The sequence below is a fragment of the Garra rufa genome, chromosome 20, assembly GCF_049309525.1.
Source record: "Garra rufa chromosome 20, GarRuf1.0, whole genome shotgun sequence".
Taxonomy (NCBI): Eukaryota; Metazoa; Chordata; class Actinopteri; order Cypriniformes; family Cyprinidae; genus Garra; species Garra rufa.
In genome coordinates, this window is record NC_133380.1 from 20,355,449 (window position 1) to 20,382,533 (window position 27,085).

Below are 27,085 nucleotides of genomic sequence, written 5' to 3' on the forward strand. Positions count from 1 at the left end.
AAAGCAGTGGGACATTACAGTGTGATGAATTATTTATAGAATGTGCAACAGTAATGATGATCAGTTAGGGCTCGGAGTTCTACCTGTGGCTTTTAAAGGCTCTCTGGAATATTTACATTTGCATTTATTCATGTAGAAGACACTTTCATCCAAATGAAGAACATCACAAGTGATTTATCATTAGATATTTTATATATGTAGTCTAGTAAACAATATAAAACTGGGCTGAAATGCAGGAAAGAAATGAATCAGACTTGATTGTGATTAGCCACTTGCAACATTCTACAGTCGAATATTTTTCAAATAATCAGTCTTTCCTTCCTTCCTTTCCTCTTTCCCTTCTTTCCTTTCTTCCTTCTACCCTTTCTTCCTTCCTCCCTTATTTCCTCATTTCCTTTGTTCTTTCCTTCCTTCCTCCCTCTTTCCTTCTTTCCTTCCTTGCTTCTTTCCTTTCTCCTTTCCTACCTTCCTTCCCTACCTTCCTTGCTTCTTTCCTTCCTCCCTTGTTTCTTTTCTTCCTTCCTTCTTTCCTTCTTGTCTTCTTTCCTCCCTTCTTTGCTTCTTTCCTTCCTTCTTTCCTCCTTTCATTCTTTCCTTCCTCCCTTCCTTCTTTACTCATTTCCTTCCTTCCTTCTCTGCTTCCTTCCTTGCTTCCTTCCTTCCTTCCTTCCTTGCTTCTTCTTTCCTACCTTCCTTCCTTCTTTGCTTATTTCTTTAATTCATTCCACCTCACTTTTCTTTCTTTCTTTCTTCATTCCTTCCTTCTTTCCTCCTTTCCTTCCTCTCTTCGTCCTTCCTTCTTTCATTCTTCAATTTCTATATTTTTTTCCTTTCCTTTCCTTCCCTTTCCTTTCCTTTCCTTTCCTTTCCTTCCCTGTCCTTTTCTGTCCTTGTCTGTCCTTCCTTCTTTCCTTCCTTCCTTCCACCTCACTTCTTTTCTTCCTTCCTTCTTTCCTTCTTTCATTCCCTTCTTCCTACCTTCCTTCTTTCCTCATTTCCTTCCTCTCTTCGTCCTTCCTTCTTTCATTCTTTAATTTCTATATTTTTTTTCCTTTACTTTCCTTTCCTTTCTTTTCCTTTCCTTTCCTTTTTTTCCTGTCCCTTCTCTTATTTCCCTTCTCTTCTTTTCCTTTCCTTTCCTTTCCTTTCCTTTCCTTTCCTTTCCTTTCCTTTCCTTTCCTTTCCTTTCCTTTCCTTTCCTTTCCTTTCCTTTCCTTTCCTTTCCTTTCCTTCCCTGTCCTTTTCTGTCCTTGTCTGTCCTTCCTTCTTCCCTTCCTTCCTTCCACCTCGTTTCTTTTCTTCCTTCCTTCTTTCATTCCCTTCTTCCTACCTTCCTTCTTTTCAACTAACATGCTGAACATTTATTTGGTAAATATTTTGTATTTGGTATATTATATTCTAATGTGTCATTCTGCAAACTGTATAATATGCAGCCAGTCTAGTTTCATGGTCTCTTTTTTTCTCATATTATAAAATAAACTACAGTATGTGATTACAGTATATTTGATTTTTTTTTTTTTTTGTATAATGAGCACAGGACTGTTTAATTGACCGTTTAATTGGCAGCTAATCTAGTTTCATATTTCACGTTTGACTCCACAGTCTCTTTTTTATTAAAATAATTTAAACTCAAATACATTTTTTTTATCTTTATTTATTATTCATTTATTTATTCCAAATACCAACTTGGTAATTCTTTTTATTTTGAATAATTGATTTTGATTGGTCATTACGCCTATTTTTTTAATAATGAGCATTAATCTGCATAACTAACCACTATAATTAATTGGCAACCATATGTTCATGTACCTGATATAACTCCACAGTATCTTTAATAAAATAATTAAATTATGGACAGTCAGTCATCAGTTATCACATCCTCTTCAAGAGGATACAACACCACCCCAATCCCATTTATTTTGTGATAATGACCAGCTTATTATACATTTCCCCTTACTTTTTCCAGACTGAAAAATCTGTAAAGGCTTTTTCCAGTCCTGCCTGTATTAATGTCACAGTGCCATTTAACAATACTCTAGATTCATGCTCCCTGCCATCAGGGGTATTTTGCATATCAGGTACTATGTAAAATAGCCTCTAAAAGACCATATGCAGAAAGCTCTCTCTTTCTCCCTCTCTCTCCTTCTCTCGCTCTTCCGGTCTATCATCTTTTTCCATTTCTTTCCTTCTTTTTCTCTCTCTCTTTCTTTTTTTCTCTACAGTGGGAAGTGTCTTGAGTTGAGCAAAGAGCAGTTGCATGCAGGAAGAGCGATAGTGGAGGAGGGAGGGGGAAGAAGGAGGGTGTTTGCGTAAGCTTGTAGGCAGATAACAGACCCAACCACAGATGGTAGAGCGAGCGAGAAAGAGAGAGAGCGTGCACGCTGGTGTGAGAGAAGAAGGAAGGGAGGGAGGTGCAGTACGTCAGTTCTCTGCTCACTCAGTCAGTGTGAGGCAGGTTGATTTTCTGGCGTCTTTCTAGCAGCCGTTGCACCGGACTGTAGACTTCTGCATCCATCTCAGCCGGGCGAAAGGATATTCAACACAATGTCAGTGCAACATTCTCAAACCTTTAGTGCTTTTTACCGCAAGACTGTCTGACTGCATGCCGGTTGGTGGACGCCAATACAAGCAATTTGTGTGCAGTGACATGCTTTCCTCCACCCTGGGCTAATTTTCTCATCTTGGGCGCTTGTGGGTTTAAAGCACCAAGCTGATGGCTGAATAGAGTCGGAGAAGCTGCTTCTGTACAGCTGCTTGTTTGTGACCTGTGGAAACAGGAACTGAGCATCAGATACCGGCCGCAACGCTCGCTGAGCGTCAGCCTTCAAGTTTCAGCGCTCGTTTCCGGCGGCACGTGGAGCTCTGGCCCTTCACCTGAACCTGTGGTCCCCCGCTCCCAGCCCATCCACCCCTTCCCATCCCTGGAGCCTGGAATGGTGCGTTTGGTCCCCCGAAGACCCGTGTAGGGAGTCCCTCAAACTGGATCCGCCCCCGCAAATGACCGGTAGCAATAGCATGAGCAGTGGGTACTGCAGCCTGGATGAGGAAAGCGATGACTTTACCTTCTTCACCGCCAAGACCTCCTTCTTCCGGCAGCCACAGGCAAAGCAAGTAGCCAAGGTAGTGTATAAACACAAGGCTGAAGATTGAGCGATTATATTCACACCTGATACAAAAAATGAGAACGGAAGCTTGTGTGCGGAAGTGCATTTTTCTTCATGTTTCTCACTTGATGAACTGCTGCACGTAAAGGTGCATTCAGAACAGGTTTATGACCTGGTATGTTTTGAGTAACAACATGCCCTGTCTGTTTTTGGTTTTCTTGCATTTGGTTTAACCTGTCGAGGTCATTAACGTTTGATTAGACAGGATGTAGAATCAAATTTTCTATGTACCATTTAGGTATTTAGACACTTTCGGCCCTAATACGTATCTTTAATGAACTAATGTCCAGCCAAAAGGGGTACAAAGGTGTACCTTTTGAAAGGATACTGCCCTAGTGACTTCTTTTGTACCTTTTTGGTTCTAAGTGTGTATATGGAAACACTGCTGCTGTTTAGAGCGACTGCAAACACTTGATTTAGATGAATAAGGACTAATGATTGGATAAGAAAGAAGTTTATGCATTATTCCTTGCTGTCACTTACTATGATTTTTATGGCAGCCATTTTGACACTCTAACTAAAGTATTATACACTTTCTTAGTTTGAAGTCATAATTTAGACAGTATGTTTACCATTCTTGAAATGAGCAGATAAAATGAAGGCCACAAGTTCTGGTAGAGCACCAGCAACTAGCAACGTCAAGGCTGTGGGTATGATTCCCAAGGAACGCATGGACGGATAAAAAATGTATACCTTGAATGCCCCGTAAGTCACTTTGGATTAAAGCGTCTGTTAGGGCGACTGTCAAAAGGGGTTAGTAGGTGGAGATTGCACTGTTGTGTTTTAAACTTACAATCATAATAAGAGCTTTGTTCCACACTATAATTTAGTATGTATTTCACATTAGAGCTGAAATATTGATTGCACTTATGTTATATAGGTGTCACTTACTATAAGGTTCATGTATTTGCATTAATACAATCCACCGAATACATTAAAGCATTTAAAGCAAAGCTTTTATACTTTAGCTCATTAGCTGCATATCTTGACCTCCATTATAGGCTCTTTGAAACATGGCAGTGTACATAGAGTGCACTCTCACACCCTCAGAGCTCTCTAATGCTGTGAGGGGAAGGAAATGGCTGCTGATTGTGCCAGAAAGGCCTGTCCTTCCCTGAATCAAAGAGCGTGTTATTTTACAAGACCACATAGCTTTTACACTGACTTCCTGTGCTGTTACGGTAGGCCTCTATCTTAGACCCTGATTGAGATACAGTTGTTAGTGACCAAAAAAGTCAATTAGATTGTACAGTGGGGTTTTATAACCCAGCAAATGTGGCTGTATTCTGAACGCCACAGAATATTTCATGTCCTTAAAGACTTCAGACTTCACTCCTGTACCTGAGCTGACCAGCCTTACATCACTTTCTGCAGTATCAGGTTTGGAAAAAGCTCCTCAGGATGTGAATTATTCATCCTGTTCGCATCTGTCTGGACATGGTATGAGCTGCCAGTTTGAGGGCATTCAGTGGACATGGTTTAAAGGTGACATATCATGAAAATCTGACTTTTCCCATGTTTAAGTGCTATAATCGGGTCCCTAGTGCATCTACCAACCCAGAAAATGTGAAAAAGGAACTTAAAAAGGGATCTTATTTTAATGTTACTGCCCCTTTAATCTGCACATTTCCACCCACAGCGCCATCACTTGTGTACCAGTTCTAACGCAAAAGTTTGAGAAAAGCATGCTAACTGTTCTGTCTTTGGCTGCGCAGATGAGCACTAAACACTATTTAGAGTCCCAGCCTCAGAGTAGACAAGAGAGCAGTGGATTTATTGATTTATTTACTGTATATTACTGCTGCCACACAGATCTAATATAAACATCTGATTTCTTTCCCTGCTGATGTTTACCTTCGCAAAACAAAGCCAACTGTTTTTGTAACTCCTGTGTGTTTTTAACATAAACTTGTGTGTGTTTGACAGTTTAAGCGCAATAAGACATGAAAAAGAACTTAGGCCATGTCCACACTAATACGTTTTCGTTGAAAATGCATATTTTGCTCTCCGTTTTAACCTTCCGTCCGCACTGAGAGCATTTTTGTCGAGGAAAATGTAGCTTTTGTAAACGCTGTTCAAAGTGGATAAAATTTAATGTTTTCTGACGTTTCAGTGTGGATAAGAAACTTTTGGACAGAGAGCGTTTTAAAACAACAACTCTTTTCAGATGTATCCGGATAAATGTAGACGTAGACTTGCCTTATTTAGTTCGGTTGAATCGAACTAGAGTTCGTTTTCCCACTTGGTGCGGTTCGTTTGGGCAGGTGTGAATGTAGCAATCGCACTCGAAGTGTGCACCAAAAGCGGACCAAAGAAGCGTACCAAGACCTCCTTGAAGAGGTGGTCTCGGTACGCTTTCAAACGAACACTGGAGCGTATCGCTTATGGTGAGAACATGATCCAAACTCAAACAGACCCAACCGCAAAAAGTATTGCGCCTTTTTGGACTAATCCAGCTGCCGTAGTTAACTGCGCTGTTCATTATGGAATGAGGACAAGTAACATTATTTGTTGACAATTAGCACTTTAGCAACATAGCCCCATGGCAGCTCGCAGACAAATTTGGAGTTGTGAGGAGGTGCGGAGACTCATAAATTTGGTCTGATGATCATATTAGGTCCTAACTTCCGAAAACTCACAAGAACATCGCAATCTTCTCATTGTTTAGCAGTGTAGAAAATACGTTCAATGACACGATCTGGCCAACGGGTGTTGTGGATGTTGTCACATGACTGCATTTTGGTTCGTTTCAACTGGTTTGGACCAGAGCGATCAGTGTGGTGTGAAAAGGACCCAAAACGGCAGAAAAATGCTACAATGTCTCATTTGTTGCCCTTGGTCTGGACCAAATGAACCGAACCACAGATGTGAAAGCACCCTTAGTTTAGTACTCACATGCCATGTGACAGTTGCTTTCTGTGTGCGTGCTTCAGATGTGTGTGCTCAGAAAAACCTATATGTGACCCTGGACCACAAAAACAGTCATAAGGGTCAATTTTTATGAAATTAGGATCTGAAAGCTGAATAAATAACTGGTGTTTCTCGTGACAGAAGTTGAAAACTTTTCAACTTTTCAAGCACTAACACAGGTGTCAGCCAATCAGAACGCCGTATGCAAATACACTAGTGCAGACACTAGCCATTCGTGTTTGTGTTGCGGCCCAAGCCGACCCCCTCTGTGAATGTACTGTAAAGGCACAGTACTATTCTAGAAAAGGGGGTGGAGAGCAGCAGCTCATTTGCATTTAAAGAGCCATGCACGAAAACAGTGTGTTTCTGCTTCCACTCAAAATGGGCATTTTCAAAAGATATAAGTTATCTATGTGGTATTTTGAGCTGAAACTTCACAGACACATTCTGGGGACACCTGTGATTTATATTTATATTTATATTGTATTGTAAAAAGGGACATAATTGGTCTCCTTTAAATAATTTTTAGAATTTGTTGCTCAATCTCTTTTTGAGACATTTCTCATACTCTAGACAATCACCAAACCAGTTTAAAACCAACCCAACTCAAAAAGGTCATGCTGGTCTAACCTTGTGTTTCCAGGAGGGTTGTTATAAAAGATTGTTTGTGTATTGTGTTGCTTAGTGCAAGGTGTTACTTGTACACTAATTTCAGCTACTGGGTGACAGACATTTGATTCGTATATACGATTGAGGTAAGATCCCTATTGTTCACTATTTAGATTATAAACCAGTTTTACATTGTTTTGCTTCTACTGAACAAAAATAAGTGCAGTTTGAATAAGCAGTTATTGTAGGCACACAGAAGGTGAAGTTAGCTTGCCCTAATTCTTCTTAGCATCTCTGAAAGTCTCTTAGAAGAACCCCAGGGATGGATAAATGGGAGATTATAGCTTACGTTCTCACTTTAGTGTGCACATTCTTCTTGTCAGTTATGGGATTAAAATTGCTTTATGGATCAATAATACATTTCCGATTTACCTCGCCGGGTTAAACGTAGTAGGCCAAAGGCTTTTAAACCAAGAGCACTGAGTAATAGTGCCTTGATAAATGCTGCTGATAATGCTGTGTGTTTGATAATTATTCCAAGACAACACTTTCAAGGAAAACATCGATTATATATGAATTCTTTTAACCTTTTTTTTGTATTTTAGACTCAAATGTCAGCTATTAGTGAAGGGAACAAACAATAAATAGCTTCCTCTTAAAGGGCAGCCAGAGAGATTTTAACATTTGAATAGGGAAAGTCATGCAAACATGAGGCCGTTTGCTCAAGGTTTTGCAGTCCATGAGTACTGAAAGTTATGAGCCATCTCATAAACCTTTGTATGATTGAAGAGAATTTATTATGGCTCAGATCTGGTAGATGTTGCAGCAAATGGCTTCCTAGTTGGTAAGCTACAGCAAGTTTCCTCATTTCTAAACATTATAATTGAATGGCTATTTAAAATCTCATTGAAAAAAAAAAAATCAGCGTATCAATCTGCTATAGGGATGCCATGAGGTAATGATGCGTAAAAACAAAACAGACCCAAGCCCAATGCATAGATAATTAAGACCTTCATTATCAAAGGCTTTTGAATGGATTGATAGCGTAAGGCTTGTGTTTACTGGTGTCGTGGGCTCTGATGATCTACGCTGTTTATTCAGGCATGCAGATGATGGGCTTTGCATTTGTGCAGGGCTGCAGGGAGGGAGGGGAGAATCTCCTACTGCACACTTGACCCAGTAATGAGAGAGAGGGAGAGAATGAGTACACATATGCAATGTGTGGGAGGGAGCAGATCGCAAGGCATTATTCCTACACTGCGGCAGAAACAGTAGAGAGAAACACACAAGAAAAATCAATTAAAAGCATATAAATCTTTGAAAGCATGCTGAGAAATGCAGTTTCACACCTAGTGATACTAAGGACTAGGGATGAGGATTTTGATTACATTTGTGGTCGCATACAAAATGTACATGGATTTCTACAAAATAATATATTTAAAAGATATATTGTAGTTTATATACAGTATATATATATAGACACCCACATATACAAATATTATTATTACTACTACTACTAATAATAATAATAATAATTTATTTGAGTATTTGTTTATTTTAATTATTGTAATTGTACACACTCATATTAATATTATTTAAAATATTATATTATTAAAATATATTTTAAAACTGTAAATGGATTACTCAAAATTAAGGAATAGGGAAATGTATACAGTATATTTTATATATATATATATATATATATATATATATATATTACAAAATATGAAAATATATTTTGAAACCATAAATCAAGTAATTATATTATATATTAATTATATATTATAACTATATATTTTTTTTTTCCTCCACATTCCTTAATTTAAAGAAATCCATTTATGGTTTCAAAATATATTTCATATTTTGTAAATAAAATAGAAAAAATATTAATATGTGTATATATAATATCACAAACAAATGCTTCATAAATAAAAAAGAATAAATAAAAGAATAAATATATAAATAATATGTGGGTGTGTGTGTGTGTGTGTGTGTGTGTGTATATATATATATATATATATATATATATATATATATATATATATATATATATATATATATATATATATATATATTATACACCCACATTCTTATTATTAATTATTATTCAATTTTGCAAAGCATTTGTTTATTATTAATTAATGTTTAATATTTTTTCTATTTTATTTACAAAATATGAAAATATATTCTGAAACCTTAAATGGATTACTCAAAATTAAGGAATGTCATATAATTATTTATAAACCCACTACCCAGATACATGCATAATATTATTATTATTATTATTAATATTACTTATTTATTTCAAACATTTGTTTGTTTCTTCAATGTAATTATACACACACATTTTTTTTTTATTTGACAAAATATGCAAATATATTTTAAAACCGTAAATGGCTTACTTCAAAATTAAGGAATGTGGAAAAATATGTATATAAAATTATATTTAGACACCACATGCATGCGTATTATCATTATTATTTAGTTATTTTTTATTTAGTTATTTACAAAGCATTTTTTAATTCATGTAATTAAACACATATTAATATTTTTTCCAGTTTATTTACAAAATATGAAAATATATTTTTAAACTGTAAATGGTTTGCTCAAAATTAAGAAATGTGGAAAAACAATTTAGACACCCACATACACTATTATTATTAATTATTATTATTATTATTTATTATTATTACTAATATTTATTTTTTATTTACAAAATATGAAAATATATTTTGAAATGGTAAATTGATTTCTCAAAAAAAAGGAATGTGGGAAAAATAAGTATTTAGACACCATCATGTGCTATTAATGTAATTATACACACACACACACACACACACACACATTTATTTCTATTTTATTTACTACATATGAAAAGGCATTTTGTAAATTAATAAAAAACAACAAATGTGGAAAAAATAATTACACACACACACACACACATATTATGTATCTATTTATGTGTGTGTGTATTTTTTTATATTTTGTTTTTAATACAAAACGTATACATGAAAACCCACACAAGCTGTTAAAAATCATGCATGCAGTCATGTGCAGGAGGAGCCTTTATGGTTCTATAAATAGACTCCTGTTTGCCTACCTGTATCTGACTAGCCATGGCTGATTTTACTGCAGCTAAAGCCAGTGCATTAAACTACATTATCAATGCATTAGCAGTCACTCGCATTGTATAAAGCACTTCCTCTGAACATCAGGGTTCCCTAGAACTGATGTCGGCTAACACTTGCAACTCTCACTTCCTGTATTTTTTGTTAGCACAGTTCTCACGCTGATAAAGAGAACGTGCAGCACCTAACCGAATTAGATTATTAGTTTGAGGCCATTCAGCAGGTACAGACATAGATGACTTGCACGTTGCCTGAAACTGACACTAAGGGCATTGTGTTCCCTAATCAGTCTGAGTAGCCGTGTGCTATACGCTTAAGGACACCTGCCTGACATGCAGTGATGACTTTGAGATGACACTGTGATAGCAATTACAGCCGTGCCCTTTTCTTTCGTGTCATGTAGGCTCTGTAAGTTGATATTTGTCCAGGTCATGCCCCAAGGCACCTTTGTTACGTACATGGTTAACACCCTCCACTTGGGCCTTCGATGACTTTCTTTCCTCTGTTTGTTTAAGGCTCATTTTGATTTAAAAAACAGCCTGGAGCATTTAACAATGAAAGTCATTTTTCAGCATATTGTTCAATTCATACAGGTTAGGTAGGTTTTATCTGTTTGATTGTTCAGGCTAAACTGTTGTTTTCTAACCCTGTTTATCAAAGAAATGTTCTAGACAGTGCATCCTAGAGATAATTTATATATTTATCTGTGTGTGTATTTCTATATGTGACCCTGTACCACAAAACCAGATATAAGGGTCAATTTTCTGAAATTAAGATGTATATATCATGTGAAAGGTGAATAAATAAGCCTTCCGTTGATGTATGGCTATGGTTGTTAGGATAGGACAATATTTGGCCAAGATAAAACTATTCGAAGATCTGGAATCTGTGGGTGCAAACAATTCTAAATACTGAGAAAATCACCTTTAAAGTTTGTCCAAATGAAGTTCTTAGCAATGCATATTATTATAGCCTAATTTTAACCTATACAATGCAATGTTTATGTTTTATATACTGTGTATATTTTATTAAAAATAAAGAAAAAAACAGTAAAATGGTGAAATATTATTGCAATTTAAAATAGTGGTTTTCTATTTTAATATACTTTAAAATACAATTTATTCCTGTGATGCAAAGCTAAATTTTCAGTATTATTACTCCAGTCTTCAATGTCACATGATCCTTCAGAAATTGTTTTAATATGTTGATTTATTAATTATTTTAAATTTTAATTAATTTATATATATATATATATATATATATATATATATATATATATATATATATATATATATGGAACCTGTGATACTACTTTCAGCATTCTGAATAAAAAGTTAACAAAAGAAAAAAAAACAGCATTTATTTACAATAGAAAACTTTTGCAGCAATATACACTACTGTTCAAAGTTTGGGGTCAGTAATTTCTTTCTATGATAGAAATTAATACTTTTATTCACCAAGGATGTGTTAAACTGATAAAAAGTGATAGTAAAGATTTATATTATTAGAAAATAATTATATTTCAAATAAATGCTGTTCTTTTTAACATTTTATTCATCAAAGAATCCTGAAAAAGGTATCACAGTTTGCAAAAAAAACAAAAAAACCTTAAGCAGCACAACTGTTTGCAACATTAATAATAAATCAGCATATTAGAATGATTTCTGAAGGATCATGTGACACTGAAGACTGGAGAAATTATGCTAAAAATTCAGCTTTTTTATCACAGGAATAAATTATATTAATTCCTAATTAATAGGAGTATATTAACATAGAAAACCACATTATAAATTGCAATAATATTTCACCATTTTACAGTTTTTTTTCTGTATTTTTGATAAAAATAAATGCGGCCTAGATGAGCAAAAGAGACTTCTTTAAAAATATATATTACTGATCCCAAACTTTTGACTACTGTGTATGTATATATATGATTTATATACAAAAAAAAAAAAAACACAAGGCGCGTTCTAGAAAGATGTCTGCCAGACAGCGTTTTTTTGTGCATATACACAGGATATCCGGGTCGCGTTTGAAAAGGTGCGATTCACAACCTTCTTACATCAGGTGATTTCTCTCTTCAGCCTGAAAGGAAATAATTTGTCTGCAGCTGAAGATGTTCTTAACATTGTATTTTAAAACTTGCATTTTTATCAATGCATAAAACCTGGAGTGTTTTTTGAGCTAACTAATCAGGGTTTGCTTTATATCTTTAGTGAGTTTTGTTATACACTCATGCATGTGTAGCTCAGATGTGGGTCATCTCTTTGAATGACAGCAGGTCCTGTGAGCCTCAGTGAATAGACAGGAGAGATCCCACACATTACCCACCCACTTACAATCACACACACTTATGATGGCCTTTATTCCAATTACTCCCACACTTACTGTCACATACACTCTTACACACTTTCTCCAGCTGAAAACCATCAATACACCCACAGACACACATCTTCACTCTCTGGTTGTTACAATAAGGATTCTTCCCTTTCACTGAATTTCAAGAGAAAATCAGAGCTCATTTATACTCACTCAAAATGTGAAGATGATGGGATACGATGGCCAGGCTTAGATTGCTCTTGGATGTCGTGTAAAGTTGCCCAAGTTGTCTAAGTTCTTAGCAATGCAAATTACTAATCAAAAATTAAGGTTTGATATATTTACAGTAGGAAATTTACAAAATATCTTCATGGAACATGATCTTTACTTAACATCCTAATGATTTTTGTCATAAAAGAAAAATAGATCATTTTGACCCAAAAAATGTCTTTTTGGCTATTGCTACAAATATACCCGAGCTACTTACGACTGGTTTTGTGGTCCAGGGTCACATATCTCTAAAAGAGACCATCAGGAGTAAATGTTCGCTGAACATTTAAACTGGTCTCCATTGTTTTGCCCCATTGTTCAAAAAGGCCACTTTCTCTGCTTTGGATGTGAGGAAGGGAGGGAGAAAGATATATTTAGCAGCTCACAGTCCTCTGGTCACAAATACAGGAATTCCTGAGAGATTTTGGTTGTGTGCACCAAGGGATTCAAGTTAGTGGGAGAATAATGAGGATGCCTCAAAAATCTGAATTGTGTCTTAGATTGTCAGCATTAATCATATCAGAGATTAAGATTGCTTGTGGAATGGCAGAGGATTTGTTTTACTAAACTTTAGAGGGAGTATAAATCTGGTTCATTGACAAATGCTGGATGGAGGTGCTGGAAGTGTTGGAAAAAAACACTTTGAAAACTATTTTTGCAATACCATTTGGTGCCACTAGAGACATAGAAATGACACACTTTACATTTAATTGAAGAAGCTCACTTCCAGAATGAAAATTTCCTGATAATTTACTCCTTGTCATCCAAGATGTTCACATCTTTCTTTCTATAGTTGAAAAGAAATTAGGTTTTTTGAAGAAAACATTTCAGGATTTTTCTCCATATAGTGGACATCGAAGGTTGTCAACAGGTTGAAGGTCCAAATTGCAGTTTCAATGCATCTTCAAAGGGCTCTACATGATCCCATCCAAGGAATAAGGGTTGTGTCTAGCAAAACGATCTGTCATTTTCTAAAAAAAAAAAAAAAAAAACTTATATACTTTTAACCACCTCACACATTACATAATGAAGCGTGCATGACGCAAGCGGAAGTACCGTCGCAGTGTTTACAAAGTGAATGTGCAAAGAATGTCAAACGCCCAAAAAAGGTAAATCAATGATGTTGGACGATTTTGAAGTTGGAGGACAAAATAAGATGAAGTTTATTGCCCTACTCTACCTTTTTAAACCAAAGTGCACAGACGAAGAACTAACCGTGTGTTACTTTTCCAACGTGATTACATAATGTGTGAAGGCGAATGGTGTGTTCACACTAAACTCAAATCTAATTATTTGGGCGAGTCAATTACATACAAAGTCATTGCAAAGACGTGAAAAGAGGCTAATTTTTGCCTGGTGAAGTAAATAAAGTGAAATGCGTGACGCGTTTGCCACGAACACACAATACTCGCACACAATATACGCCTCAGTCATGTCTTCAACTCAAGCAGAAAATTTGCATGACGCGTTCCAGTCAGCGAAGAGCTTGACACATCTGGTTGTATCATAAAATGGAAAAGAGCATTTCATTTCTGATATAGGTATCTGAAGCAAAGAAAACAATTCAAATCTGTTGTATGTTATTAGCATGGCTGCTATCAATAAAAAAATAATGTCAGTGTATATACAGTAGTAAAATGTAACACACATTAATGCATGATTAATACTCATCCACATCCCACGAGTAATCTTAAGCGAGTGATGCAATGCACATATTCGCTTCACGTTGGGTGTAAACACACCATTAGACAAAGAGCTAGTGCAAGATGAGCATTTGTGTTTAGAAAGTATATACATTTAGATTTTTTTCAAGAAAATGACCAATTGTTTCGCTAGATAAGACCTTTTATTCTCAGGTCTCGCGGGATCATGTAAAAACTTTTGAAGCTGCATTGAAACTGCAAATTAGACCTTCAACCCGTTGGCCACCATTAAAGTCCACTATATGGAGAAAATTCCTCAAAAAACGTAATTTCTTTGCGACTTAAGAAAGACAGACATGAACATCCTGGATGACATTAAGACATTTTATGGAAGTGAACTTCTCCTTTAATGTTGCCTTCCATAAAAAAAATTATGTTACAAAAGCTGCACAGTTTAATTCTCTACCATTTCTTTTTCTACTGTGGTTGAACTATGACACAAATGTGTTTTTGGATAAGCTCACACAATTGTACATTGTCTCTGGTTGACGCCACACAATACAAAACAGGTAAAGAAAAATTTGCAGAAGTGAATGTGACGTATATTGAATGAGTGATTGCACAGACCATGAGATAATTCTGAACACTTCTCTTCACAGAACAGTGACTAGGATGTCAGTGGCACTTATAGCCAGACACAGAGCGATTTGTTTTCTTTGCTTTTAAAGGCATAGTTCACCTAAAAATTTAAATTCTGTCATTAATTACTCACCCTCATGTCGTTCCAAGGCCTAGAAAGGTAGTACGAACAATAAATTAATTACTGATAGAATTTTCATTTTTAGGTGAACTATCCCTATTGCCTACATAGTGCTACTGTGCAAATGTAAGTCTGACATTTAAAGCAATTTTCCCCCTCACTGAGGATTTTGCATTGCTTCGTTTGTCAAGATGTTTCTTTCGTGTCACCACATACCACAAGACACAACAGCACAAGTGCAGCAGTATTGCACATTTCCTGTCTGCCGATTTTGTCTTTCATAACAAGCTGTCTCTTTTGAGGAGATTTCTGAACTTTCCGCCTATTGAGCTTGTCCATGCCAGGCAGGCAGTTGTAGTGTGTGGGCCAGGCAGAAGTTAATTTGTTTGCTAAGCGTCCAAATAAATTCTTCTTCCTCTCCGCTCAGGCTTGATGTTTGTGTGTTCATGTGTGTATGAGTCGGTCTCTTTCTGCTCAATGAGACATAGAGAGCTGCCATTCTGGCGCCCCAGGGATCTCCATGAATAAATGATCTTGCTTTTTCATTCTTATTCTTTCGGCCCAGAAAAGAAGAGAGAAACTCACTTTGCGTGTATTACGGGGGATGCAGCTAGTAGCTAAAAATACCTCCGACAGAATCTTTGTTGCTAAGGCTTGCTCAGCAACTGCACTCGATGTCACTCCCCCTAGAAAACCCCTCCAAGAGAACCATTTCGTTCTGTCACTGGAAATGATGGAGTATTAAGTGTCACGTGACCTGTGTTCGTTCCTTCGCCATTTCTTCTGCCTATTAGAGGGAATGTGTGACCTACCAAGGGTTTGGCTCATCAGTGCTCATTTTTAGATATTTTGAAGTTTTTTAATTGCATTTATTTGATTAAAAACACAGTAATATTGTGAAATATTTGTGCAATTTTTAATACTTATGATGTATTTTGTTATATTTTAAAATGTGATTTATTCCTGTGATGCAAAGCTGAATTTTCAGATTCATTACTCCAGTCTTCAGTGTCACATGATCCTTCAGAAATCATTCTAATAGGCTGATATACTGCATTCATGAAAAAAGGGAAAAATTAGTCACATCCTTTGGGATTTGATGGAACAAGAACATTAAATGACAGGTGTTTCTCTCTGTTGTTTATCAATGAATCATTATGGATCGGTAGAGCGCTCCTTAGAGGCCAGAAATGTCTTTGCATAGACTCTAGTCCTGTCTCGATCAACCTGGATTTGTTTAAAGAAGTCTCAAGAGGCATTCAAACTGTTACTGTCATCCTGTACAAACACACACACACACACACACACACACACGTTGGGTTTACATGTTTTATGGGGACATTCCATAGGCGTAATGGTTTTCATACTGTACAAACCGTATTTTCTATGGCCCTACACCTACACTACACCTAAACCTAGCCCTCACAGGAGATTGTGCACACTTTTACTTCCTCAAAAAAAACTCTTTGTGCATGATTTATAAGCCTGTTTCCTCATGGGGACCTAAGAAATGTCCCCACAAGGTCAAAATCTACTGGTATTACTATCCTTGTGGGGACATTTGGTCCCCACAACGTGATGAATACCAGGTACACACACACACACACACACACACAGATATTAGTATCTACAGTAGCACTCAATGATTGCAATGCCCCCTGGAGTTTGATCAAAAAGAGTAGCAGTAATTAGGGCTGGGTGATATAGTGAAAAAAAAAAATAATAAAATAAAATAAAATATATATATATATATATATTATTATTTTTTTTCCATATCAGTTAATATTGAAAATTTAACTTTTACATTTTGTATTTCTTTCAAGTTTAAAGGCAGATTTTTGCTCCTAAGTAAAAACTACACCGTCTTTATGGTCAGAACATGACAAACACTTGACGTTTTTGAATTATGTACACTTTTCCAGTCATTTTTCTTTAACAAAATATATTTTATTTTAATAGACAAGTTTTAGTTTCTGCATGTTAATAATATAATAAAATTCGAAAATACAAATATCCCATATTTCTGCCACAATACCATGGTGCAGTTAGTGTTACAGTAAATCCGTGGTGAAGGATGGTTGTAATTTGTAGGTTGTAAATGATTTGCGCTGTTTCGCTCTGCTTTTGGCGCAAAAACATGATATCGGACATTTATTGAACTCAGTTTGTTAATTACTGTTATCACTTTATTGCCCAGCCCTAGTAATAATGTTCAGAATTATAAATATTAACATATTATAATGCCTGTTGAAGATTTATGTACACTACTGTTTAAAAGTTTTAGGTCAGTAAAATATATCAAAATTCCAACAAAAATAAAATTAGGTAGCACAATTGCTTTCAATATTGATAGTAAGAAATGTTTTTTGAGCAGCAAATCAGCATATTAGAATGATTTCTGAAGAACCATGTGACACTGGAGTAATGGCTGCTGAAAATTTGGCTTTGCCATCACAGGAATAAATTACACTTTAAAACATACTAAAATAGAAAGCTGTTATTTTAAATAATAAAAATATTTCACAATATTACAGATTTTACTAGTAAAGTAAATGCAGGCTTGGTGAACATCAGAGACTTCCTTTAAAAAGAATTAAAATAATACTGACTTCAAGTTTGATGAATTTCTAAAACAAGCTACACTGTTTATACTTTTTGTACGTGTTTTTCTAAGCATACTGTACATTTTCTAGGTTAGTTTCATTTTGAAAACTCTGTCATTAATTACTCAGCCTCATGTCAATCCAAACTTTTATGACCATTGCTCATCTTCGGAACAAAAATTAAGATATTTTGCATAAAATACGTAAGCTTTCTGCCCTCCATAGACAGCAAGGGAACTACCAGTCAAGGTACAGAAATTGTTAAAATAGTCCATGTGACATCAGTGTTTCAACCGTAATTTTATGAAGCTACGAGAATACTTTTTGTGCACAAAGAAAAAAGGGTCAGAAAGCTCTCGGAGTTCATTAAAAATATATAATAATTTCATATTTTTTGTTCAGAAGATGAACAAAGGCATTACAGGTTTGGAATGACATGAGGGTGAGTAATTACTGACAGAATTTTCATTTTTGGGTAAACTATCCCTTTAAGGTTAATTTTGTCAATATTTAGCTTTTTGATGTTGATGGCCTTTTCTACCACAGCTCATTAATACCTTACAAGGCCTCTACTGTGTTTGATATAAAGACGCCTCATCTAACCTTGTGCTCACTGGGGGTTTTTTATCTTGGTTTTAGAATGTCACAACAGAGGAAGAGGAAGAGAAGGCAACGTCCCTCACAGAAGGAGAGATTAAAGCAAAAATAGATGACTACAACTCCAAAGCGACGGAGAATGGGATGAAATTAGTGAGTACTGATTTGTCATCAAAGCATGTTGTAATCTGAGAGTTTTACTATGAGAAATGACCTGACTGAAGTTGCTTTGTGTTCCTCCAGAGCCCAGATGGGACATACACTGGTTTCATAAAAGTTCACTTAAAGTTGCGCAGGCCCGTGACTGTATTTTCTGGGGACGGGAAGTCACCAGGACCGTGTTCCTCTTCTGAAAGTTCAGATAACCGCACATCCTTCTACCTGCCCTGCAATGCCGTTAAACAGCTACACATCAGCAGTACCACCACGGTCAGGGAGGTCATCCAGGGCCTGCTGAAGAAGTACATGGTACAGGATAACCCACGCAAGTTCGCCCTCTGCCGCCTGACCCGTCGGGACAGCCAGGGTAAGCAGTCAAATGAAGATTTATTATTTATACTTTACTATTGTGTAATACTATTGTAATACATAATACTAATGCGTTGTTTGTTTGCTTCATCAGATCTTTTCCAGAAGTTGCCGTTATCAGAATGTCCACTCTACTTGAGGCTGTTAGCAGGTCCTAATCTAGAGAACTTGTCATTTGTACTCAAAGAAAATGAGACTGGCGAGGTGGAGGTGAGATTTTCTGTTTTGTCTAAATGTGTAAAAAAAAAAATAGGTATATATATATATATATATATATATATATATATATATATATATATATATATATATATACACATTTTTTCATATTAAAGTCTTTCTGTTTTCATCCTTTGTTTCCACTGAAACTTATGGAAGCCTGTTTCAGCCACTGAATAAAAAAATAAAAAGGGGAGATATAAATTTGCAATTGCGAGTTATAAAGTCAGAGTTGTGTGATGTAAACTCACAATTCCCCATTGTTTCCGCCACTAAATAAATTTTAAGTTATTGCGACTTTTTATCGCACAAAGGTTATTGTGACATTTTTTCTTGGAATTGCGTGATACAGACTCACAATTCTGACTTTTTTTTTTAGAATTGTGAGATATAAAGTCATAATTGAGAGTTATAAAGTCACAATTGCATGATATAAACTCGCAATTGTGAGTTATAAAGTCCTAGGATAAAAATATAAGATGATAACTGGCAATTGCGAGTTATACCAAAATAATTTGACCATAATTTCTCAGAATTGTGAGTTTATGTCCCGCAATTCTGACTATAACTCGCAATTGCGATTTTATACTAACTCATTTTACCTTAATTTCTCAGAATTGTCAATTTATATCTCACAATTCTCACTTTATTTCTCAAACTTGCAAAAAAAGTTCTCAGAATTGCAATACTCTGAGTTTCTCTCAGAGAAACACTCAAGAGTTTCTGAGAAAAAAGAGAAAACTTGCAATTCTGAGAAAAAAAAATGTCACAGTTGAGGAATGAAGTCAGAATTGTGTGATATTAACTCACAATTCTGACTTTTTTTCTCAGAGTTGATATAAACTCGCAATTTTGAGAAATAAAGATCAATGTTTGTCTCGCAATTCTGACTATAACTTGCAACTGAGAGATTATATCAAGTAATTTAACCTAATTTCTCAGAATTGCAAGTTTATATCAATTCTGAGAGAAAAAAAGACTTTGTGAGTTTATATCTCGCAATTCTGACTTTATTTCTTATAATTGCAAGTTTATGTCTTGCAATTCTGACTATAACTCGCAATTGTGAGATTATATCATGCAATTTTGACTTTTCTCAGACTTTTTCTCTGAATTGCGAGTTTATATCTTTGAGAAAAAATGTCAGAATTGTGAGGTTATATCTCACAATTCTTACTTCATTCCTCTAAATTGCATTTTTTTTTCTCAGAATTGCGAGTTTGTCTCACAGTTCTAACTATAACTTGTAATTGCGAGTTTATATTAAGTAGTTTTGACTTTAGTTCTCTGAATTGCAAGTTTATGTCTTGCAATTCTGACTATAACTCACAATTGTGAGTTTATATCACGCAATTTTGACTTAATTTCTCAGAATTGCGAGTTTATATCAATTCTGAAAAACTCAGAATTGCGAGTTGTAAATTCACAACTGTGAGAAAAAAAGTCTGAATTGTGAGATAGTCGCAATTACCTTTTTTTTTATTATTCAGTGGCAGAAAAGGACTTCCGTAAAAACTCTTCAAAGTATTTAGATTGTCCAGCCCTTATTAAATGCAATTAAAATACATTTCTAAATACATTGTCATAAGCCATTCAATTAACTCAACACATGCAAACATAAACATAGGTTTATTAATCAGTTCTATTTCAAACTAATTGTTTTTTGATGTTGTTTGTTTTTTATGGCTATTATTTCATGTCTGGCTTTACTAATAAGGTGTTCTGTCTTTTTTCAGTGGCATGCATTTTCAGTCCCTGAGCTGCAGAACTTCCTGATCATCCTGGAGAAGGAGGAAAAGGATCGCGTGCGGCAGGTGGAGCAGCGTTATGCTGCCTACAAGGAGAAGTTGCTACAGGCTATGGGTCAGGTTGAGAGCAACCCAGGCTAATGTAGGACACCAAATCTCCTTCAACCCACTGAGCCAACACTGGGCCAGCCTGGAGGACCAGTAGCCCAACAGACGAACTCACAAAACCTCCACTCAGGACTTTGTACAAGCTCTCAGCATGCTTCTGTGACCTTTAACCCCCAAAGACGGGCAAAGGGATCGAGACATGACTAACATGAAGAGGAGGTTGGAACTAAAGATTAGTACTTCAAGAGTAATCCTTCTCTCTGGAAATGGCACACTGTTGAAAGCCCAGGAGTATGTTTTTCTGGCAGTCATGCTTTTTGATATTTGAATGGGTTTTGTTTATTTTTTTTCTTGTTGTTTTTACATTGACCCCGTCTGTCTGTGTTTTTTTACATGCTGCTGCTATTGCTGCTACTGCAAGTGTTACTTAAAGCATGACTTTCCCTTTGGTCTCTCTGCTTGTGTCTACCGCATGTCCTCTATCAGGGAATATCTATACGAAAGAGCCGAGTGAAATTCCACTTCCTGTCTGAAATGGAAGTGGGGAGACTTAAGTTATAGAAAATATGATGCCTGTGAGATATCAGAGGACAAATAGTAACTTGTCCACATATCAAATTATACAGTTCATAAACAACTATAACATGCTACTGTAAAAAAACAACAACAAAAAAGAATTATACTGTTTATATTGAAGATTGTCTTAATATAACTATTAATGTACTGTGTTACTGATAATGTTTCACCCTACAGCTTAATATTTCACCCCACTGAGTCAAAATATATTTTTCTTTCTATTTAAAGCTGTTATGGAACCCTCTGGCCACTATATCTATAAAAAAAGTGTTTGTCTAGATCTGGGCTGCTGAGCATGTTCAGACGCAGACATTTTGAACTCCTCTAGAAATATGGCCCCACGCTGACTGTTACTCTCTGGAAAGACCTTTCGCCCATTCAGGTGTCCCATGAAAGCTTTTAGAAACACTCTGCGCTGACAAATCACCTTAGTCTCGCAAGTTCGCCACCAGTACTTTATGTGCAGGGAGCATCGGTGGACGTGAGGATTGTGGGCTGTGGTTATCCCGTAAGCTTTTCTGAATCACTTCGGCTTTTAGCACACACAGTAATACGCAAGGTCATGTTAGATTAGAGGGCGGCAGTCTGAAAAGCTCTCCGGATCCGAACCACAAGCATCCCAATCTGTATTACACCAAAGGAAAACACAGCAAGCTCCCCTTATTGTAATTACAAAATAAAGCTTTTCTAAAGATCTTCCTGCTAATGTAAAGTGGAGTCAGGATGTCTGTAATTTGCACATCAACACAAACCACTGAGTGGTCCGCCAGTATGTACAGTAGTCAATATTATTCTGTACAGGGAACATGAGATGGATTTAACTTCTTTTTTTCGTTGATAAGTATTTAAAGGGAAATTTTTAATGTGCATACGTTCGTCTGCTGAATTATAGAGGTGCGTGTGAATTGAATGTGTCTGTGACACTGAGTAGGGCTGGATGATTAATCGAAAAGTAATCGAAACCGAAATTTCACGACACATCATTGGTGTCACTGAATGTAAACAATGCCACTGAACCGAACGAAACTCGCATATTTCGCTGATTATTGCTCCTGAAAATGATCAATTATTGTCATGTTACGGGCTGTAATAATCGGTCAGACCGGGAAAAACATTTGGAGTACTATAGACTGCTAAAAGTTCTAACAAATCATGGAGAAGATTGCAAGAAACTACCTGAGGAACAATAGGCGTTTGTGGTTGGCCAAACTGAACCAGGATTTCCAGGGCAAGAATCTTGTCAACATTCGTGTTTGTTCTTATCATTTCCACTCAGGTATGTGAAATATTAGGCTAATATCTTAATTAATACGTATATTTACAACCTATTGACTTTAGTTTGTCAAAATATTCCACCTTTCCTGCTTACTAAGTCCTTCTCTATATGATTTGGCAGCTTCCACACTTTTTTTCCGTGGTACAGACAGCATAAATTAGCAAAACAACATATTCAGTAGTGCATTTACCTTGAAATCAATGCTGTTCTTTACATTTGAGTATCTCCAATATGGCCGCGCATCCGGGTAACTGACCAACCATGATGTAAATGCAAACCCACTTTTAATCCTGGTTAAAAACATACGACCGCGTGTGTAGTCGGATACGGACGTGTATGAGCGTTGCGCTCGCGTCTTTTGCGGCGTCTCGCATATCGCGTTTAACGGTGCGTTCACACTACAGCGTTAAATATGCGCTCAGTGCCGCTGGCAACGCTACAACGCCACTGCTTTGGGGAGTGTCTAATTTAGGGCTGAGCACACCTCTGAAAAACAATGTTCACACCCTATTTATGTTCCATTGTCTTCTTTTAACGGCGGTTCGAAAACTAAACTGTAGCATATAATGAAAACATGCAAAGTACATTTACTTTTGCTTGACTTTTTCAATAATATGTGATTTCAGCTCAGTAATCCACCAGTTTTAGAAACACGCGTCATAATCTTGCCTTGCCTACTCTTCACAGCGATTGGTTGTCGCCGGCGTTTTGCGCTCGAAATTTGCATAAAGTTGAGGAATGCCCAACCTTTTGACGCTTTCAGCTGCTCTCAACGCTTTCTCCGCGCCGCTTCCAATCCCAAAATGCACCACGCGACCGTTTACGCGCAACTTCCACATGAATGAATTGCAAACGCTCGCTTCGCCCCGCTCGCTACGTGACAGTGTGAACGCACCGTAAGAGCGGGGCTAATCAATGTCAGTTCCAAAACAGTGGACCAATCTGAAGACCCTGGAGGCGGAGCAAGCGTTGCGAGCTTTTGTTTACAATATTTGACGGCAAAATGTCGGAACGCTTTTCCAGCGCTGCGTTTTGCGTTTTTAGACGCAAAGACGTGTTGAATGGCGAAAAACTATTTACAAGATCTCTGAGAGGAATATCACAACAGCGACCGTGACTCAGATTCACAACTATAACTATGAGGGCAAATTTTAGATTTTATGTCATATCGTCCAGCCCTAACACTGAGGGGATTTATTTTTTACAAAAGCACTGAGGCGGTTTTCCATATTGGTCGGGAATAACTGTGAACGATGTTCCAGGCACTGATATTTCATCCTAATCTCTTAAAGAACCATGGATTTCTAAGCAGAACCTGTTTTGTGATGTTATAATTTGGACTGGTATGTTTGTAGAGGCACTTTAAAGTCATACGTTTCCATGTGCTCTGCCTGTATATTTTGATCTTGTATGGGTTACACGTCCTGATGGACTGGAAGTGTCACTTCCGCCCTTAAGCAAGCGGCAGGGCCTATGTCTGCTCAGGCTGCTTCTCCCTGACAGCCATATTCCTGCTGGCAGTGCCTTTAGTCTCTGTGTAGCTTATTCTGACTGTGTACTGTACATATGCTCTAGATGTCTGGCCCTATAACTCCACGTTGAGAGAGTTCACATACATTCAGTGGCAGTAGCCAGGTGCTTTCAACGTCTGAGCCATTAAGCCTGTGTGGGACTTCATGGGACTAGTGTTTAAAATGTTGAAGTGCGTGTGTGTGCGTGTATGCGTTTGTTTAATTTATTTTTTGGTTCAATTTCAGTGTGTGCAGACTTGAATATGTGGACAAATCAGTACTATTGGGCAATCGTTTTTTTGTTTTAGAGTATCAAATGTTTAAAATGTCTAGTACGCTGTAAATATACTGAAGAATGAAATAAAAAGTCACCCTTTCATGGTGATGAGTCTGTTTTATTTACTTTGAAACATATGAAGCCACTAAACGGGGTTACTAACAATTCTGTAGTTTAAATTATAAAATAAAAATACATTTAATTTTAGAAATAATGTGATTTTTCAAAGTTATAAATAAAAATAAGGTACGTTTTACAAGTCTTTTTTCTTAAAATCTAATGTTTTATTTAATGTGGTACTTGCTGTTTCTTTGTAATTAGTTGAGAAATTTAATTCTAAGTGAAAATCATTTCTACACCATTTTTTCCTAATTTACTGTTACAATTCTGTAGCCTTACAAATAACTTATTTAAACTGAAATAATTGTAATTTTTTATAATACAGATTTATCATGTAAAAAATTAAATAGCATTTTAAATGCATGATATAACATTTTGACCATTTTTATTACTTATTTAAACATTTTTACCTTTAAAAAGCTATTTTAAGCTTCCTTTTCAAATAAATAACAAAATATATGTTTAGAAATAATACATATTCAAATTGAAATGAGACAAATAACTCAGGTTAATAATCATTTTGTAGTTGTTATTATTGTAAATACGAAATAAGTATAATTAAAAAAAACTTAATTTTAATTTTTGTAGATGCAGATTTATCATGTAAAAATTAAATAGCATTTTAGATGCATAATATAAAGTGGACCGTTCTTTACCTTTTTTAACCTTTTTACTAAGTTATGTTTTTAAGCAAATTATTTTTCTTTTCCTTACAATTCTGTAGTTTAAATTTTAAATAACAAAAATATGTTTAGAAATAATAATAAGCAAATATTTGAATTAAAACGAGATAACTACCTCATTAATAATTTTGTAGTTTTAATTATAAATACATAAAAAAATAAATATAATTCATGTATTTAATGAAATCATTTATTTATTGAAAAAGGTGATTTTATTTTTATAAACACAGATTTATAATGTAAAAATTAAATAGCATTTTAAATGCATGATATAACATTTTAACTTTTTTACCTTTTTAAACCTTTATACCTTTAAAAAGCTAATTTTTTTTTCAAATAAAAATAAATAAATAAATAAATATATATATATATATATATATATATATATATATATATATGTTTAGAAATAATAAATATTTAAATTGAAATTATACAACTAACTTGGGTTACTAATCATGTTGGAGTTTTAATTATTATAAATACGAAATAAATATTATAATTAAAAAATATTTTAAGAAATAATAACAAACAAATATTTAAACTGAAATAAGACAACTGACTCACTAATCATTTTGTAGTTTTAATTATTATAAATATGAAATATAATATTTAAAAAAAAACATGAATTAAACTTAAATGATTTTAATTTTCATTAATTATTTTAGATGCACAATATAACATTAGACCTTTTTACCATTTTTAAACCTTTTTAGATTTATAAATATATATCAATGTACCAATAATTCTGTAGTTTTCTTTATTATTATTATTATTATTATTATTTTTAAACATAGATTTCATTATTGATAAAGAAATATTTAAATTGAAATGAGACAACCTACTTGGGTTAATAATCATTACTAGTATCAATTATTATAAATACGAAATCAATATAATAATAGTAATAAAAAAAGAAACTATTGATTTAAACTTAAACATTTTAATTTTTATAAATAAAGATTTATAATGTAAAAGTTAAATAGCATTTTAGATGCATTTAAGATAGATACAATGTTCACCTTTTTTTTACCTTTTAAACCTTATATTTAAATAGTGTTTTACATGCAATGCTACAATACTAAAAAAATATGACAATATAACATGTTATGGTACTATTAAATTATGCATGACAAAATATTACTATTGGTGTCTTGTATTATGTGACTGATATAGGTTATCACATCAATACTAGTGTATCATGGTTGCACATGTAATGCACAACCAGCAGAGGGAACCCTAACCATGTAATTCAAATGCAAACAAGAAAAGATGTCCAAAGATTGTTTTTAACTGATAGAAGCTTTCATCCGTTAGTTTAGTTTAGTTTAATAGTAACTGTAATTTATTAGATACAGTTGCGATCAAAATTATTCAACCCTCCAGAGACTGTAGTAGTTTACAAATACAAGCTTTTCTGAAGATCCAGGACTTAAAAAAATTGCATCTATGAGTTCTAGGATTTTTTAATAACACAGCTATGTCATAATTATTCAGCCCCTGTTTAACATTGCTGTTTTTTTAGTCACTTATTTGTATGGTGGGGAACAAAATTGTCTTAAAACATAATTAAGCCTTTAGAAACTCTATTAGATAACAAAATTAGCTTGAGCTGTTACACATACAGTTAGCCCATGCATGTGCTGAAGTTTTAGTAGCTTATATGACAAAGTCAACACAGCTCTCACAAAAGCTATAGAGAAGCTACAGAGAATAAATAATTGTATTACTTTAGAAAGTCTAAGGCTATTTGAAGATTTCCAAGGCATTAAAGGTTCCCAGAGACACAGCTGGCATCCTTATTCCTTAGCTTAAAATCTGTTGTACCAGAAAACCTTTGAAGGTGTTGAACAAAAAAGCACAATATCATAAAATGTTTGATCAGAACAACTGAGGAAAAACCTGCAATGTACAACCAAAGACTTGTAAGATGACCCAACGAAAGGAGGAAAAACATTTCAACGCAGTGTATAAGAAGAACACTAGACAATTATGGCCTTCATGTTGAGACATCTTGCCGAATACCACTCTTGACCAAGAAG

The 27,085-nt window shown here is 35.2% G+C and overlaps 1 protein-coding gene across 3 annotated transcripts in view; it reads left to right on the forward strand.

The window, feature by feature from the left end:
- rassf5 (Ras association domain family member 5) overlaps positions 1 to 24,345 on the forward strand; it is a 59,351-nt gene extending 35,006 nt beyond the window's left edge. For 2 of the 3 annotated variants that reach the window (XM_073826120.1, XM_073826121.1), the window contains exons 3-6: positions 18,046 to 18,156; positions 18,247 to 18,529; positions 18,626 to 18,741; positions 20,484 to 24,345. In XM_073826120.1, the coding sequence (XP_073682221.1) occupies positions 18,046 to 18,156; positions 18,247 to 18,529; positions 18,626 to 18,741; positions 20,484 to 20,636 (663 nt within the window). In that variant the 3' untranslated portion in view covers positions 20,637 to 24,345. Of the gene's footprint in view, positions 1 to 2,442; positions 3,121 to 18,045; positions 18,157 to 18,246; positions 18,530 to 18,625; positions 18,742 to 20,483 lie in introns of those variants that run through there. The other variant, XM_073826122.1, reaches the window with a different exon arrangement.
- The last annotated feature ends 2,740 nt before the right edge of the window (positions 24,346 to 27,085 follow it).